This window comes from Dipodomys ordii, unplaced genomic scaffold, assembly GCF_000151885.1.
Source record: "Dipodomys ordii isolate 6190 unplaced genomic scaffold, Dord_2.0 Scaffold13, whole genome shotgun sequence".
In the NCBI taxonomy this organism is placed as follows: Eukaryota; Metazoa; Chordata; class Mammalia; order Rodentia; family Heteromyidae; genus Dipodomys; species Dipodomys ordii.
This window is the reverse complement of record NW_012267229.1, coordinates 10934247-10952992: the sequence shown is the minus strand read 5'-3', so window position 1 is coordinate 10952992 and position 18746 is coordinate 10934247. Positions and strand designations below refer to the sequence as shown.

The window sequence follows — 18746 nt, the reverse complement described above, 5'->3', positions numbered from 1 at the left end:
GGTTTGTTGGAGATAAGAGTCTCACTGACTTTCCTGCCCGGGCTGGTTTTGAACTGTGATCCTCAGATCTCAGCCTCCTAAGTAGGATTACAGGCATGAGCCACCAGTGCCCAGCTTCCAAGTTCCATTTTGTTAGACTATAAGTTTAGTTGTTCAAAGAGGTTATACCATTGGAATTCTCCCCTGCATGTACCCATACTTTCCTTAACATATTTGTGTATGTATGCAGATGCTTCTTTATATGTTTACATATATCTTGATAAATTAGATCTAGCTTTTTTTTTTCCCAGAGCAGAGGGCAGAACTCAGGGCTTTGCCAGGCACTTGCCAGGCAAGTGCTCTTCCACTGAGCTAAATCCCCAATTCTGTAAATTAGATTTAACTTCCACATATGGGCGAAAAAAATATGGAATGCTTCACAAGTTTGAGTGTCATTCCTACAAGAGACCATGCTAATCTTCTCCTTATTTTTCTAATGTTAATACATGTGCTACCAAAGCACATGATTGGGGAAAATCATGTAACACAGAGCCTATGTTATAATGAAGTGTTCAATTTCTCATGTAATTTATTGAATATTTAGTGAAAGTGAATGCAGGGGTTACACGGATATGTTTTCTCTACATTATAAAACTGAAAAACTCCTAAGTCAAGCAAAGCCAAGTCAGGAACTGTCTGTAAATACTTACAGGTTTAAGGAATTGACTTGTAGAGATCTGGACACTCAGAAAGGAGTGGTGGTTTGAATCTGAAGGACTGTTGGAGAATTTCCTCTCTTGAGGAGGAGGTCAACCCTTTCTTCTGTTCACACATTCAGCAGATTGGAAAGGTAGTCTATTTGACTCAAAGTTCACCAATTTAAAAGGTAAATATTGAGAGATTGAGGGAAAGGATGACATTGTTCAAAAGAAATGTACTCTTTACCTGACTTATATAACTGTAACCCCTCTGTACATCACCTTTATAATAACAATTTTAGTTTTTTTAATAAATTTAAAGAAAAAAAGATAAATACTAAGTTAGGCACTGATGGCTTATACCTATAATCCTAGCTACAGAGGCTGAGATCTGAGGATTTTGGTTCAGATCCAGCCTGGGCAGAAAAGTCTTATGAAATTCTGATCTCTCCAATTAACTACCAAAAGTCAAAAGAAGAGCTATGGCTCAAAGTGGTAGAGGGCAAGCCTTGAGCACAAAAGCTCAAGGACAGTACCCAGGCCTTGAGTTCAAGAGACTAGGACTGCCAAGAAAAACAAAAAAAATCACGAATTCCTACCTCTTGTTGTCTTGTCACTAATAGACCTCTCTTTATGCCATACTTAATCTCTAAAGACAATAGCAAGGTCAGATTTCTGACTAACATGATAGGACCATCCTGCATACAATTAAAAACATCTTTCTCCAGAAGATACAAAATTTATGGGTGGTATTGATCTCTTTGATATATGGCAACTTAAATACACAATTGCTGTTAGTGTAATAGCTTTTCCTTGAAGAAAATCTTTACCATTTTTCTGTTACTACATGACAAAACATCCCCATAATTAGTTGTTTAATCCATTTGATCAGTGGTAGTGGTCTCTGCCTGTAATCCTAGCTACACAGGAAGGCAAGGCAGGAGAATCGTAATTTAGCGGCCAACTGGGAAAAGTTAGTGAAACCCTATTTCAGAAACAAAATGGCTAGGAGTTGTGGCATGGCTCAAGTCTTAGAGTACTTGCCTAGCTCTGTCCCCAGTATCCAATCTAATTAGCTTACAATTTTGTGAATCAGCAATCTCTTCTAGTTATCTGTTTAGTTCATCTGCTGTCTGGACTGGAGTCATTCATGGCAGCTGTAGGCAGCTAGTGGTTTGTCTGCAGCTGAGACTGTCTTAAGCACATGTCTGGCAGTTAGTGTTGGCTGTTTTTTAGGCCTCTCTCTCCATGTAAGAAGGTGTGCCAAGGCTTTTCACACTGACAGCAGTGTTTCCAGAAAGCAGAATGACAGCTGCAAGGTTTCAAGAGATGTCAGCTTGGAGGTCATACCATCATTTCTGCTGCATTTTATTGAAGCAAGTCACAGGGTCATTTCAACTGAAAGGGATGGAGAATTAAACTTGACCACTTTATAGGAAGAATGGCAAGGTCTCACTGTAAAAAGTATGTGTATAGGAATACGAGTTTTTATAGTCATCTTCACAAATAGTCTCATCACTGTGTGTGGTTTTGTTTTTTCCTTCTGACTACCTTTAATTTTGTTTTTTTTGATGAAGGGGTTCAGAAGTCTTACTATGGTATATTTGGAAACAGATTGCCTTTTTATTTATCTATTTGGAGGTCCTTAGGACTTCTTAAATGTATAGTTTGATGTCTTTTGTCTGTTTTAGAATGTTTTCAGATCTATCTCTAAATATTTCTTCTGTCCCATTTCTCTCTTCCCTTTTATTAGGGATTCATATTATCTCACAGTATGCTTCTCTGTATTTTTTTTTTTTTTGCCAGTCCTGGAGCTTGAACTCTCGGCCTGGTTACTGTCCCTAAGCTTTTTTTGCTCAAGGCTAGCACTCTACCACTTGAGCCACAGCACCACTTCCAGCTTTTTCTGTGTATGTGGTACTGGGGAATTGAACCCAGAGTTTCATGCATGCTAGGCAAGCACTATACCACAAAGCCACATTCTCACCCCACTTCTCTTTATCTTTTGCCCTTTCTGCTTCATTCTGAATACTTTTCTTTATCTCCAAGTTCATTTAATTCTTAAGCGCTCTCTCTCTCTCTCTCTCTCTCTCTCTCTATATATATATATATATATATTTGCTTATTTGTTTGTTTTGTCTGTCATAGGACTTGAATTTGGGGCCTGAGCAGTCCTGAGCTCTTTTGGACAAGTCTAGCACTCTGCCACCTTGAGCCACAGCTCCACTCCTGGTTTTCTAATGATTAATTGTAGTCACATGGACTTTCCTGCTTGTGTTAGCTTTGAACCACTATCCTCGGAGCTCAACCTTCTGAGTAGCTAGGATTTCAGATGTGAACCACCAGCACCCAGCTTTAAGCTATGTTTTATCTGTTCTTAAATGTATATATTGAGACCTTTATGTCAATTATGGTATTGATTTTAAAAGTTGTAAACTTTTCATTCTAATATTTTGTGTGTGTGCCAGTCCTGGGGCTTGAACTCAGGGCCTAAGCACTGTCCCTGAGTGTTCAAGGCTAGCACTCTGCTAGCTATGGAAGTGGAGCTATGGCTCCACTTCCAGCTTTTCATTGGTTAGAGATAAGAATCTCACAGAGTTTACTGCACACTCTGTCTCTGCACACTCTGTCTCGCAGCCATGATCCTGTGATCTCAGTCTCCTGAGTAGCTAGGATTACAGGTGTGAATCACTAGCCCCAGGCTTCCAGTGTTTAAAATAAAAACTTTTAGCATGGATTTTAGTAAAACAATGTGGAGAAATAGAGAAGAAAGAAACATTTCCTGCCTCCTATGCAGAAAAGGGAGTTTGAGACTAATCTAATTATTTAGCTTTTTTTTTCTTTAATCTATTCACGTAATGCTAGGGGTTGAAACTAAGGCTTCATCTGTATAGGCAAACACTCAGCCACTGAGCCCTGTAGAATGTCTGTCTGGCTCTTGTAGGTATGTAATAATTTCTTTTGCTAAAATTCACAATCCTGTGGGATATTACTATTTGCTTTCTACTGATTCCCATGTTGTCTCCCTAAAAAAAATACTCTGACTTTTAAATTTTGTTTGTAGAGCTGGGTATAATGCTACATACCTATAATCCCAGATTATAGGAGACAGATGCTGAAGGATTTTGAGTTAGAGGTTACATAGCAAGTTCAAGTATAGGCTAGGCTACATAATGACCTTTTTACTGAAATAGAACAAAAGAAAAAAATTGTAAAGAGTTTCTGAGACCAAAAGAAAACAAAACAATTTTTGTAAAGAGTTTCTGAGATTAGGAATCTACTTTTATTCTAAATATTATTTATATTTGTTTCTGACCTTGCATAGGAGTCTTGAATCATTTTAATCTAATTTCAAAGACTTAGTTGCTTTTCAGGACCTGTAGTCCTACAGGGGCTCATCAACCTCAGTTTACCCCCGTTATACCTGTTATATGTGGGACATTTTTCTGGATGCTCTGTAGGTTCTATGATAGGAACAGACCTGGTCTTTGGTCTGAGTAGAACATAGTCATGATTATAATTGACAGATAAATATATATTCAGCTAATAAATTCTGTGAAAATTATGAATTGGCTGTTGTGATAGTACTTAGAGAATAAAAACAGTTCTATCATAATTCACAGTGGAGCAAGTTTTGTTTAAACTGAAACCTGACTGATAGAACTAGGAAGAGACATTATCAGTTAGTTGACAGAGTGAAGACTAGATGGCAGCAGAAAAGTATGTGGAGAGCTAGGTGCAGTGGCTCAAACCTGAAATCCTAGCTATGTGGAAACAGAGATTGAGGAATCATGTTTAATGCCAGCCAGCCTGGGCACAAAAATCCATGACTTCCCCTCAGCCATTGGCTGGGCAGTGGCAAGCATGTATCATTCCAAGCTGCAGGAGAAGGTATCTGTTACCACAGTGACACAAGGAAACATAAATAGGATCAAAATCCAGACTGTGCCGGCTGGGAAGGTGGCTCAGTGGTAGAGCACTTGCCTTGCATGCTCAAGGCCCTGGGTTCGATTCCTCAGTACCACATAAGCAAAAAAAAGCCGGAAGTGGCGCTGTGGCTCAAGTGGTAGTGCGCTAGCCTTGAGCTGAAGAGCTGAGGGACAGCACCCAGGCCCAGAGTTCAGGCCCCACGACCGGACCCAAAAAAAAAAATAAAAATCCAGACTGTGCTGGGCTCACGTCTATAATCCTAGCTACTCAGGAGACTGAGATCTAAGGATCTTGGTTCACAGCCAGCCTGGGCAAGAAAGTCAGTGAGATTCTTTTTTTCTTTTTCTTTCCCCTCCTTCTCCTTGTTGTTGTTAGACCTGGACTTGAACTTGGTACCTGATACTTTGCTCATGATTAGTACCCTACCAACTAAGCCACACCTTTAACCTCTCCATCTTATTTCTCTTTTGAAAAGACAATTGAATCAAAGTGAAGAAAAGTCACATTCATCTCCTGAGTGAAAATAATTTAACATATCTGAAATGTTTAGGTCACCATGAAAAAAATGGGTAAGAAAATGCCTGAGATGTGAGCTCCTCAAAGTCAGTAACTGCTTTCTCCCTTGTTACCTCAGCTTGGCACAAGATAATTGTACAAATGAGCAATTTTAGTGTGTCTTTGCTTTAAAGCAATTTGAACTGTCATTATCTTATAAGTAGAGTTTACCATTCGCTTGTTTTAGGCATTCCAGACAGATTGACAAAACTTGTTTTCTGTCATGGTATCACTAACCCAAAACTCTGGTCTGATTAGTTTTACAATTTAAATTTCCTAAACAGTCCAGCAGTCAGAGAACACGTTGTTATACTGAGGTGAAAGGCCTATTCAGAGCTTTATGGCTATTTTCTGTCTTTGGCCACAGACCCTAGGATTTGATCTGGTATTTGAGAGGGAAAAATTAGTTATGCTTTTTGTATCTTAATTTTCTAATTATGATGTAAAGTTTTCTTTTTCTAGAAAGAGACTATAAACTGGAATGAAAATGAATTCTCATCAGTAAAAGCAAAGCTTTAAGTAGGTCATCTGATTTTGCTTTTGTGTTCCACATTTACCCTGGTTATAAAAGGGCCTTTCATGAGTTTTCTAGGCTTTCATCACTGCCAGACTTCCACAGGCATTGTGAGAGAATTAAGCTACCACCCTCCCCCATACTGGTCTCATGTACTCTTTCCATGGAGCACAAACTGGACTATGTTTAGCTCAGCAGGAACTCTGCAAACACTGAATCCATGAACATCCCTCCTTCTAGATAAGAGTTTCAGCACTGATTAGTGTCATAGTCAGAGAAGTTAGTGTCTAGCAGTATCTAATGGATATGTGACATGCAGCCTAATTTGTGTCAAATGCTTAAGCCAAAGTATAAGAAGTATTTATATTAATTTATATATAAAGTTTACCTGTAGATAATTTCTTCTCAGTTGGGTAAGACATAATGAATGTTTCAAATAAGCTAAATAAATATTCATAACTTCTTAAGAGAAGGTAGTATTCCAGGTGCATACTTAAAATCCCATCATGATGGAAGTTCCAAGCTATCCTGGGCTACATAGAGAGCCTGTCTTTAAAAAAAAAAGAGGCGGGGGAGTGCAGGAAAACAGGGATGGAGAAAGGAGAAGGAAAAATAGAAAGAAGTAGCAGGTAGTCAGCACTTAATTCACTTTTTCATAAGAGGGGAGGAAGAAAAGGAGCAAGGAAATTTTTTTTTGGTTGGTTTTTGTTTTTTGTTTTTTTGTTTTTGCCAGTTGTGGGCCTGAACTCCGTGCCTGGGCGCTGTGCCTCAGCTCAAGGCTAGCACTCTCACTTGAGCCAAAGGGCCACCTCCGCCTTTTTTCTTTTTTCTTTTTTTTTTTTTGGTCCGGTCGTGGGGCCTGAACTCTGGGCCTTGTGGCTGTCCCTCAGTTCTTCAGCTCAAAGCTAGTGCTCTACCACTTGAGCCATAGCGCCACTTCCAGCTTTTTTCTTTTTGCGTATATGGTACTGAGGAATCGAACCCAGGGCCTCATGCATGCAAGACAAGCGCTCTACCACTGAGCCACCTTCCCAGCCCCTCCCAGCAAAATTTTTATTCTGTACGTTTGTTCCCCAAACTATTAATGCTTATTTTTCTAGGAAAAAATCCTAGTAAAGTAGGTCTCATCTCATCTGGGTTGCCCAAAGTCAGCAACTCCTATCATTTTCTAGAGCATCATTATTTAGTCTTACACTTCTAAAACTGTCTCCCTGCACTCTCTCTGTGCTGCATGGATCACAGAGAAATCTTGAAAATGTTCAACTTTCATTTTTCTATTTCTACTTTCATCCTTATATACATTCTCTTCCTTTCTCTCTGATCTCTGTTAATATTTACACATCATTAATTCTTCACTAAGTGACTTTTTACTAGGATATAAAAGTCCTACATTTAGTAGGCTAGACAGTGTAGCTGTATAACACTTGCCTAGTACACAGAGATTACATTCCTAGCAACACACACATATACACATTCCCTCTCTCTGTCTCTCTCTCTGTGTCTCTCTCTTTTCTCTAGTTACTCCATAATTTCTAATAATGTGCCCATATACACTGTTGTGGGTTTCCTGTCAACAGTCATTTTCTGAAAGTAACAGCTTTTTTTTTTTAGGAAAAAAGCTATAAGTTTATTTTAATCAAACCCTAAAACCTGTACTTCCACCAATCCCCTTGGTCATCATCATCTCTCCTCAGTAGTTAACTAGATTGGTATGTTCTCTGCAAGTCTTTTTTTTTTTTGGGGGGGGGGGGGGAGGTCCGGTCATGGGGCCTGAACTCTGGGCCTGGGTGCTGTCTCTCAGCTCTTCAGCTCAAGGCTAGCGCTCTACCACTTGAGCCACAGCGCCACTTCCAGCTTTTTTCTTTTTGCTTATGTGGTGCTGAGGAATCCAACCCAGGGCCTCATGCATGCAAGGCAAGCGCTCTACCACTGAGCCACCTTCCCAGCCCTCTTTTTTTTTTTTTTTTAGTTTATTTTTATTGTAAAGGTGATATATGGAGGGGATATAGTTACATAGGTCAGGTAATGAGTACAGTTTTTTTTAACAGTGTCACCTCTTCCTTCATTTTCTCCCAGTTTTTTCCCCTCCCAAACCCCTAATTTTTACTAATACAATTTCTTACTATAAAAGCAAGGATCTCATAGAATATTGAAAAAGTAATATAATAGGTCACTTTGCCTTATTCCTAATTTTTCAAAAGAGTATTTTTAATGTTTTGTTGTTGTTGAAGAAAATTAAATGTTGTTGTTTAAAATAGTACCTTTTGGGAGATCTGTGATACCAGACATAGTGGTACCAGACTACATGGTATGACCTTCTGTAATACCAAAAGTCAGGAAGCTGAGGCAGAGAGATTTAAGCTACATAGCCAAAACTCTGTCTCAGAAAACAAAACAGTAACTTATTTTAGGTTAAAGATGTTTTGTTTTGTTTTCTATTCCTAAGAAGATTTTTTAAATTATGAATTTGGGCTATGTGAGGTGACTTACACCTCAATCCTAAGGCCAGCTTGGCCAAAATGTTAGTGAGAATCTGTCTTACAAGTGGGATGTGGTGCCACACACCTATGAACCTATTGTAGGTTGAAGAATCACAGTCCAAGGCCATCGCAGGCAAATACATAAGACCTACCCAAATAATAACTTTTAAAAAAAAAAGGATCTAGGATGTGGCTCCAAGTGATAGAGTACCTACCTAGCAAGTTGAGACCTTGAGTTCAAACCCCAGTACTAACCAAAAGCAATCACAAATTCATTTATTTATTTGTGTCTTTTCTTTTTACCTGAAGTCCTGGTGATCCAACTCAAGGCTTCATACGTATTAGGCCGGGCTGTACTGCTGACTCCAGTCACGTTTTGTTAATCTACTCAAGAAAATAGGATAATATGTGTTGCTCAAATGGTAAATCACTTGTACATGCTAAGCAGGCATTCTTCTAGTCCTGTTTGTGCTTTTTATTATCTTTTTATCATTATTTCTATATTTTAATAACTTTATAAATGGCACAATAAATTATACACATTTAGAACATAAATTCTATTATTATGAAATTAAAACCACAATCAACAAAGTGTGAACATATTCATCACTCCTTGAAGTTTTCTTGTACCCTATTAACCCACTCCTTTGTCTCCAGAAAACACTGGTCTGTCTTCTATCACTATGACTACTTTTCTGTCTCAGGACTTTTGTAGTGTTGTGTGAACCATGTGTTTGTGCTGCTTTAGCAGGACTAGCTAATTCCTAGAGGCAGTCAGGTACTGACCTGCTTGAGGGTGCCTTTCAAATGCAACTAAACTAAACTCCAGGCCCCAGACCCCAGATCCTAGCCATTTCCATTATCATACACACTGGGCCATTATCCACCTGATGGATTAACCTAAGAACTAGATAGCAGACAACCTAGGACATTCCCTGTTTGCCCAGAACCCATTGAAATTGTTCAAATTAGCCAACACTGAGCCAACTTACTACTTTGTCTCACCCATTCCTTTCCACCAAAACCACAATGAAGGCTTTTACCTTGTTGCCTTTGTTCTTGAATCACTCTGCTGCTTCCTCTTGTGGTCTCTGTATGGCATATATGTACCTTCCTCCTGGATATGTAATTATCTTTTCAGTGACAATCATTCTGTGAATTCAGTATACCTGAGAAGGCTGGAGCGTAGGAGGAGGAATGCCTATATTAAAAGAAGTGGGAAGCCAGGTGCCAGTGGTGGCTCTTGCCTCTAATCCTGTCTCCTCAGGAGGCTAAGATCTGAGGAATATGGTTTGAAGCCAGCCTGGACAGGAAAGTCTGTGAAACTCTTATCTCCAATTACCACCAAAAAGCCAGAAGTGGAGCTGGGACTCAAGTGGTAGAGTGCTAGCCATGAGCACAAAAGATCAGGGATAGGGCTGAGGCTTTGAGTAAAGCCCCCAGAACACACACACACAGACACACACAGAGAGCCTGGCTACACACACACACACACACACACACACACACACACACACACACAGAGTGAGCCAGTAAGACTGGCTCAAGTAAATACAAAATTAAATAAAAGAGTACTTTCTTGCTTTGTGTGTGTGTGTGTGTGCCAGTATTAAATGCATTTACACTGTTGTACAGCGATCCATGTCCACAACTTTTTCATCTTCACCAACTGAAGACTCTGTATACCCATTAGAAACTACCCATCCCGACATCCCTACCTCTCCTCCCCCTGGATCTAACCCTGGTGTCTGCATTTGTACCACTGAGCTATATACCCAGTCCAAAGCTAGCTTGGGCAGAAAAGTCCAAGAGATTCTTATCTTCAATTAACTGCTGCACTAGACCCATGGCACAGTGTAGAGTCTTAGCTATGATGAATGAAAAGGGAAAAAAACAAACAAACAAGAGCACCCAAAGTTTAAGTCCTAGTACTGGCACAAGAAAAAAAAAAAGTGGGGCTGGGAAGGTGGCTCAGTGGTAGAGTGCTTGCTTTGCATGCATGAGGCCCAGGGTTCGATTCCTCAGTACCACAAAAGCAGAAAAAGCCAGAAGTGGTGCTGTGGTTCAAGTGGTAGAGCGCTAGCCTTGAGCTGAAGAGCTGAGGGACAACACCCAGGCCCAGAGTTCAGGCCCCATGACAGAGAGAGAGAGAGAGAGAGAGAGAACACCAAAAACAGGTATATAGTATGTTTTGGTACATTTGAATCTGGTTCTGGTTCTATAGTTTATTACATTTTTCTGTCTGCCCTCCTAATATTACATTGTTTTGATTATGGTAGTTACACATACAGTAGAACTTTTCTCTTTTTTTCCCTCTTTTTATTGTCAAAGTGATGTACAGAGGGGTTACAATTACATAAGTAAGGTAATAAGTACATTTCTTGTCAAACTTGTTACCCCGTTCCTCATTTTTCTCCTACTTTGTCCCCCCAACCCCCCCCCAAGTTGTACAGATCATTTCCAACATATTGTCTTGTGAATATTGCTGTTGCATTGGTTCTCCCATTGTCCTTTGTCTCACCATTCTGTTGTTCCCCTTCCCCCCCCAAATCAGATAAATGTATATACAATACCAGGGTATCAAAATTAAATACAGTGACAACAGGGGATATACCAAAGCGGGTAGAACATACAAAAGAAACAAGAAATCACATAATACATTAAAAACAACAACAACAAAGGAAACCTCTTGTGTCCATGTCTTGGAGTTCATTTCACTTAGCATCATCTTATATAGTCATATGTATGTGGCTATGGAGCTGTTCTGCTCATGTGATAAGATTATCCTAGACATATACTAATTATTGCAAGTAAGGGAAACCATGGGACTTATGTTTCTTTGGGTCTGGCTTACTTTACTTAATATGATTTTTTTCCAGGTCTTTCCATTTCCTTACAAATGGGGCGGTGTCATTCTTTCTGATGGAAGCATAGAATTCCATTGTGTTTATACATGTATACATATATATACATATACGTACACATGTGTGTATACATATTATATATATACACACACCACATTTTCTTGATCCATTCATCTACTGAGGGGCATCTAGGTTGGTTCCATATCTTAGCTATGGTAAATAATGGTGTGATAAACATGGTTGTACTGGTAGCACAACTTGTTTGTTTGGCCTTGTTTGTGATCATTTGGGTAAATGCCCAGAAGTGGCATTGCTGGGTCATAGGAGGCTATATGTTTAGTCTTTTGAGGAACCTCCATACTGTTTTCCAGAGTGGTTGAACAAGAACTTCTTGGTAGATAGATTGCTCTCATTGTATTGTCCTGATACGTTTTATTTTCATTTTATACATTCTATAAACTATACCTGGTTTTATTTTATTTTATAAATTATACTTGGGGCTGGGAAGGTGGCTCTGTGGCAGAGCTCTTGACTTGCATGCCTGAGGCCCTGGATTCGATTCCTGAACACCACATAAGCAAAAAGAAAAACGCCAGAAGTGGCACTGTGGCTCAAGTGGTAGAGCGCTAGCCTTGAGCTGAAGAGCTGAGGGACAGTGCCCAGGCCCAGAGTTCAGGCCCCACGACCAGACCCAAAAATAAATAAATAAATAAATAATACTTGGTTTCATATCTAGTGCTATGCATCAAACAAAACAAATACTTTTCCATATTATTCTTATTTTAACTAACCTATAATATGCTTATACCAAATCCCCCCCCACCTCCTCTCCTCTCTCTCGCTCTCTCTTTTGGTGGATCCTGGGGCTTGAACTCAGTGTCTGGGGTGCTGTTCCTGAGCTTCTTTTGCTCAAGGTTAGCACTGTGCCACTTGAGTCACAGTGCCACTTCTGGCTTTTTTTGAGTAGTTTATTGGAGATAAGAGTCTCACACACTTTTCTGCCCAGGCTGGCTTTGAACCGTAATCCTGAGATCTCAACCTCCTGAGTAGCTAAGATTACAAATATGAGCCATGGGACTCAGCCTCAAATTCTCTTTTGTTTCTTTTCTTTCTTTCTTTTTTTTTTTTTTTTTTGTCGGTCATGGGGCTTGAACTCTGGGCCTGGGCACTGTCCCTCAGCTCTTTAGCTCAAGGCTAGTACCCAACCACTTGAGGCACAGTGCCACTTCCAGCTTTTCCTGCTTATGTGGTACTGAGGAATCAAACCCAGGGCCTTATGCATGCAAGGCAAAGCACTCTACCACTGAGCCACCTTCCCAGCCCTCAAATTCTCTTTTATATACTTGTTCATTGAACTAATGTAACTGACTTTCCTGCCTTTGAGCTCTTTTCTACCCTAGCCCCTAACTGAATTTTTGCCTTAGGTGTAACTTAAAGGCATTAGAACTTAAGAATCTATTTTCTAGCCCTAGTGGTCTCAGTTTGTTCCTTGTGGAATTTCATCTATGGGAGTAAGCAACTTTCCCAGGCCTCTAGTTCCCTCTAGTCTTTTTCTTCCCCTTGTTTTGGACCTCTCTGTTATTACATTATCTTTCTCCAAGGAAGACCTAAAGAGAGAGTTAGTTTCTAGTGTTTGAGAACCTTCCCAGAAGCTCTCCAGTATTTCAGTCCATTTTCTCTCACTGGCAGCTCTTTATTATGCTGTTCCTCCTCCACCCTCCCTTGGTGGCATGTATCAGTTTCCTATAATCAACACCCACCTAGTCCTGCCTCTTATGCTTGTCAGATGTCTCCTCCCTGGCTTGCTCATTGCCACTTTTGTCTTTCATACAGCTGCTCTCTAGCAGTCTTTGGCTTTCCGCCTGACTTCCATGGCAGCTGCTCAATCATTGGCCTATCTACCATCCTGCCCCTTCTCCCACCACCCCTTGTAGGTACAACATGTACTGTACTACCGCACATTCTCCACCCTCAGAGCTAAACTCATCCCCCTACCAAACTGAGTGTCCTCCTTCATGTAGCATTGCAATCCACTGAAGTCAGACCTTGTGGCAGTTCTTCTAGCTTCTCATTTAGTCATTTTTCTACCTCTATAAATTCAAGAGACTTAAGGGCTACATGAAGTCAGAGAACCAGTATAATAGATATAACCAAGTGGACTTCGAGAACAGGAAGTGTGGTCAGATAGTGGAAAGTTAAGATTCTATATGAGAGGTTTTCTGGGTAGTGACAGAATCTGGAGTGCACCTATTATCATGGGCACCCAGATGAATAGAGCTATGAGGTCTTTGGAGTTAAGGAAGACAAGGAACTTGAGAGGCTGGTCCCGATCTGTTGTGGTTGTTATCTGAGAGAAGGCTAAAGTCATTCAAGAGAACGTCAGGACTGGAGGATAAGAAAAATCTGGTGAATCACTGGGCAAAAGTCTTCAAGAATAGAGAAATAGTTTACATCTATTAAGAGTGAGAAGGATTCAACCCTACTTTCTGACCAGGCACTCTGGGATAGTTGGAATAGACCAACCGTGGACAGTAAGAATTGATGTGGTTGTAGATGAGTTGTGTATCAGGAGGGAATCAGGAAGTCTCCAGAGATTCCCTGTTTCTTCTCTATAGCTGTCTCTGTCTCTGTCTTTCTCTGTCTCTGTCTCTCTTTTGCGCGCATGTGCACATATGTGCACTCAATCTCTGTGTCTCTCTTTTCTCTCTGAAAAAACAAGATGTTTTCACTGTGCTTTTCCTGATTTGAGTCTGTGAGTATAACTTGGAGACAACGTGAGAACATAGATCTTCTTAAATATCTGTTATTCTCTCGCTTATGTATACAGATCCTCTTACTTCCATCATTGCATTATTTTCCTTTGCATTCTTTTTCTTTTTTTCTTTCTTTTTTTTGGTCCAATCGTGGGGCCTGAACTCTAGGCCTGGGCGCTGTCCCTCAGCTCTTCAGCTCAAGGCTAGCACTCTACCACTTGAGCCACAGTACCACTTCTGGCTTTTTTTTTTCTGCTTATGTGGTGCTGAGGAATCGAACCCAGGGCCTCATGCATGCAAGGCAAGTGCTCTACCACTGAGCCACCTTCCCAGCCCTGCATTCTTTTTCTTGAAGTATGCTTTTTTCTGAATCTTTCTTTCTTTTATTTTGGGGGATCAGTTTTTCACATTTGTACTCTGCATTCTTTTCAACATTTCTTGATGTTTCTATTGTTATTATAAAGGTGATACACAGAAAGGTTACAGTTACCAATTTTTTAAATTAAAAAATTATACTTTTAATTCAAAGCCAGTGCTTGTAATCCTAACTATTTGGAAGGCAGAAATGGGACATAAAAGTTCATGTAACTCCTTCTCAAGCCTGAGGCTTGTCACACAGCTATCATCCCAGTAACAGAGGGGAGAAAAATTGGATCATGTAGTCCAGATCCCTCCATGCTTAAAGTAAGACTCTTACCTTGAAAACAACCCTCTGGCAGTAGATTGCTTGCCTAGCAAGTACAAGTCCTCAAGCTCAAACCCCAATACTATCCCCCCCACCAAAAAAAATCATGCTTCTTATTTGAAAATAAAGACTGGTATAATTATAAGAAAGGTACAATACCAAAATATTTATAGACATTTTCACTTCCAGTCTTTCTTATACATGGATCACACTTAGCTAGTTTTGTTGAAATGGAGTCTTTTTACCTAGGTTGACTTTGAAGCATGATCCCCTTGATCTCTGTCTCCCAAGTAACTAGCATTACAGGCATGAGCCATTATGCCAAGTTCCTTCCAGATTTGTTGTAATTTTTTCCCCCTGCCTAAGACTGGGATCCAAACTCTCATTGGCAGGCTATCTACCACTTGAGCCATGCTTCTAACCCCTCCTTCCAAATTTTAACATGAATAAAGTTACTAAAAATATCTATGTGTTGTACAAGTTTTTTTGTTGTTTTTTGTTTGTTTGTTTGTTTTTGGTCAGTCATGGGGCTTGAACTCTGGGCCTGAATGCTGTCCCTCTGCTCTTCAGCTCAAGGCTAGTGCTCTACCACTTGAACTACTGTGTCACTTCCAGTTTTCTGAGTGGTTTATTGGAGGTAAGAGTCTCACAGACTTTCTTGCCTGGGCTGGCTTTGAATCGCCATCCTCTGATCTCAACCACCTGAGTAGCTACAATTACAGGCATGAGCCACTGGTGCCCAGCTTATGTGTCCAAGTTTTTGTGTGAGTATGCATCTTCAATCATTTGCGCAAACACCAAGAAATGTAGTTGCTGGTCATATGGTGAAAGTATATTTAGTTTTAGCTGAGCTGCAGTGGCTCATGCCTATAAATCATAGCTACTCAGGAAGCTTAGATCTGAGGATCAAGGTTTAGAGCCAGTTAGGACAAACAAATCCAAGAGACTCTTCCAGTTAATCAGCAAAAAGCTGGAATTGGAGGTATGGCTTAAGTGCTAAAACAACAGATGTAAGTGAAAAGGTTAAGTGAGAATGGATCTTAAGCCTCAGTACCAGCATACCTGTACATGTGTGCATGTACGTGCACACACACACATATACAAATAATGAAATGAATTGCCAGATTGTTTTTCAAAATGACTTTACCACATTGCAGTCCTACCAGCAATGAATGAGAATTTCTGTTGCTTCATGTTCACAGAAACATTTGTATATCTATGTTTTAGATTTTGGCTATTCTAATAGGTATGCATTTAGTTATAGTCCATTGTTGATTTAATTCTTAGTTCCCTAAAGACATGTGATGTCTTTTCACATGTTTGTCACATTTATCTCTTCTTTGGTATATATACACTAATCAGACATGTGATGTCTTTTCACATGTTTGTCACATTTATCTCTTCTTTGGTATATATACACTAATCAGCCTGCCAGTCTGTTTCTTAGTTCTTTGTGGAAAGAATTATATGTATTCCTAATGGTAAGGTGGATTCAGTCAGAAATCAGTATTAGTTCTCTATCCAAATCTTTCAAAGTTAAATAACTGATTTAATTATCATAGCCTAAGAAAATTAAGAAAGTGATAAAAAAAAAAAAAGTTAGGTTGTCCCTGGAGAAAGCCACCTGCTGAGTCTACTCCCCAGCTAGATGTTGCCAATAAGTCATGGCAAACTTCTAGGGTTATATACAAACCATTTACATCTTCCTTTCATACCCCTACCCCACCCCCAAAGATTATCATGTACCCCTTAGGAAGTCATGTCCTCTTTACTTGAAGGGTAACTACCATACTGAATTAGTCCTGGACTGTGAGCCCCATGGAAGATAAGGCTTATAATGAATTATTCCACAATTGTTTCTCTAGGGTTGACCTCATTGTAGATATAGGAATATGAATGGATGAAGGAATCCCTATTACTAGTGAGAATGTGCCACTGTCTTCTTACAGAGTTTGAGGAGGAGTAAAGGTTGAGAACAGCTATATAACATGATACACTTCAAAGAGTATACAGTAATTAGTACACTCAACCTACTTTCTCCATACTTTTCATTCTGTAGAGGGTAAAGCTGCACATAGCAATTAACTTCAGGTTAAGGGTCACTCCCTAACTCTCACCCACAGAGCTAAAGTCTGGCCTGGGCATTTTTTAGCAGATTTTTGGTGATGCTAAAGTGCAACCAGGCATGATAATTATTGTTTTAAAAAATACGTTCTTGTTGGACATAGTGGTACATGCCTGTAATCCCAGCAGCATTCCATGGCTGAGACAGGAGGATCTCAAGTTCAAGGCCAGTCTGTACTCTACATAGTGAAACCTTGTCTCAAAAAATATATATTCTAAAAAAAAGAAAAAGAAAAAAATATATATATTCTTTTTTTTTTTTTTTTAATCTGTCATAGGGCCTGAACTCTGGGCCTGGGCACTGTCCCTTAGCTCGTCAGCTGAGAGTAGTGCTCTAACGCTTGAGTCTCAGCCCCACTTCAGCTTTTTCTGCTTATGTGGTGCTGAGGAATCGAATCAAGGGCCTCATACATGCAAGGCGAGCACTCTACCACTGAGCCACCTTCCCAGCCCCCAAAAGATATATTCTTAATTAAGCCTACTTTCATTTGTATAAAGGCCCAAAACCTAAGGTGGTGGCTCATGCCTATAATCCATCTACTTGGGAGGTTAGGGGCAGTTGACTACTACTTGCAGCCTGCCAAAGCTAGCAAGACCCAGTCTCAAAAGCACATGCATATTTAAGGGCTGGAGACATGGCTCTAGTGGTGAAACACTTTTCTAGCAAGTATTTAGTCCCAAGTATTGCAGAAAGGCAAAAAATAAAAGTAACAGTCCGGCTTCTAGGGAAATATAATGTATCAGTTTCACAAGGGATTATTAAGCCTGTGCTGTGTGTGTGTGTGTGTGTGTGTGTGTGTGTGTGTGTGTACGCGTGCGCATGCACATGCACACATATGCAGGCCAGCCAGTTCCTGAGGCTTGAACTCAGGGCCTGGGCACTGTCCCTGAGCATTTTTGCTCAAGACTAGCACTCTACCACTGGAGCTACAGCTTAACTTCTAGCTTTTTGGTGATTAACTGGAGAGAAGAGTCTTACAAACTTTCCTGCCTGGATGGCTTTGAACCATGATCCCCAGGTCTTAGCCTCCAGCTAGGACTACAGGCATGAGCCGCTGGTACTCAGCATGTATATATCTTTTAATAACTACAGAAATGCTGCCCAGAATACTTTTTGTATTTCAAGTTATTTGGATATAGTTATAATAACATCAAACCTCACCTTATACAATTCCCTGTTTTCCAGGTCAGCATGGATTCCTGGTTCATTCTTGTTCTGCTTGGCAGTAGTCTGATGTGTGCCAGTGCCAACAATGCTACCACAGGTAAATTGTCATTTGAGTAGAGACTATATCTGAAAATAAAATGACACATAAAATGACAAATTTCGATACTTAGGTAGTAGAAAATTAATAAGAATTAAATTTTGATTTAAAAATGATGTTATGTTGGGGTGCTGTATTTTAGGGGAAGAGGTCAGGCAATGAGATAGAGGGAATGAGATTGATTGGAATACAGTGCTACAAAAATGTAAGAAGATGTAGCAATGAATTATCTCTGTATAACTGATGAGAGAGAGAGAGAGTGTGTGTGTGTGAATCTGTGTGTATGTAAAAGTATGTAATGGTAAATGAAATGTGGGGTTTTTGTTGTTGTTTTTTCAAGTTTGTGTGTGTGTACCAATCCTGGGCCTTCTTGAACTCAGATGCCTGGGCGCTGTCCCTGAGCTTTTTTCTCAAGGCTCCCCACTCTACCACTGGAGCCACAACTTCACTTCTGGCTTTTTGGTGATTAATTGGAGATAAAAGTCTTGTGAACTTGCCTGACCATGTTGGCTTTGAACTGTGATCCTCAGTTCTTGCCTCCTGAGTAGCTAGGATTACAGCATGAGCTACCAATGCTCAGCAAAATAAATGTATTTGAAAAATCTCTGAATTATGTTGAGTGCTCAGCTTTGCTATACATATTGTCTATATGAGATTATATATTCATTTTAGTATACCAAAGAAATTATATATTCTGTTCTGCTAAGTAAAAGAAGTTATTGGTACTTAACATTGTTCATTCTGATCTATAAAGAATTAAATTTTGCCAGGCGCTAGTGGCTCACGCCTGTAATCCTAGCTACTCAGGAGACTGAGATCTGAGAATCGCGGTTCAAAGCCAGCCCGGGCAGGAGAGACCGTGAGACTCCTATCTCCAATAAAACCACCAGAAAACCGGA

The 18746-nt window shown here is 40.0% G+C and overlaps 1 protein-coding gene across 1 annotated transcript in view; it reads left to right on the top strand.

The window, feature by feature from the left end:
• Window positions 1-18746, top strand: part of Ptpra (protein tyrosine phosphatase, receptor type, A) — a 119934-nt gene that overhangs the window by 39582 nt on the left and 61606 nt on the right. The window contains exon 3 of the mRNA XM_013011041.1: window positions 17769-17847. Coding sequence (XP_012866495.1) covers window positions 17769-17847 — 79 coding nt within the window. The remainder of the gene's footprint in view (window positions 1-17768; window positions 17848-18746) is intronic.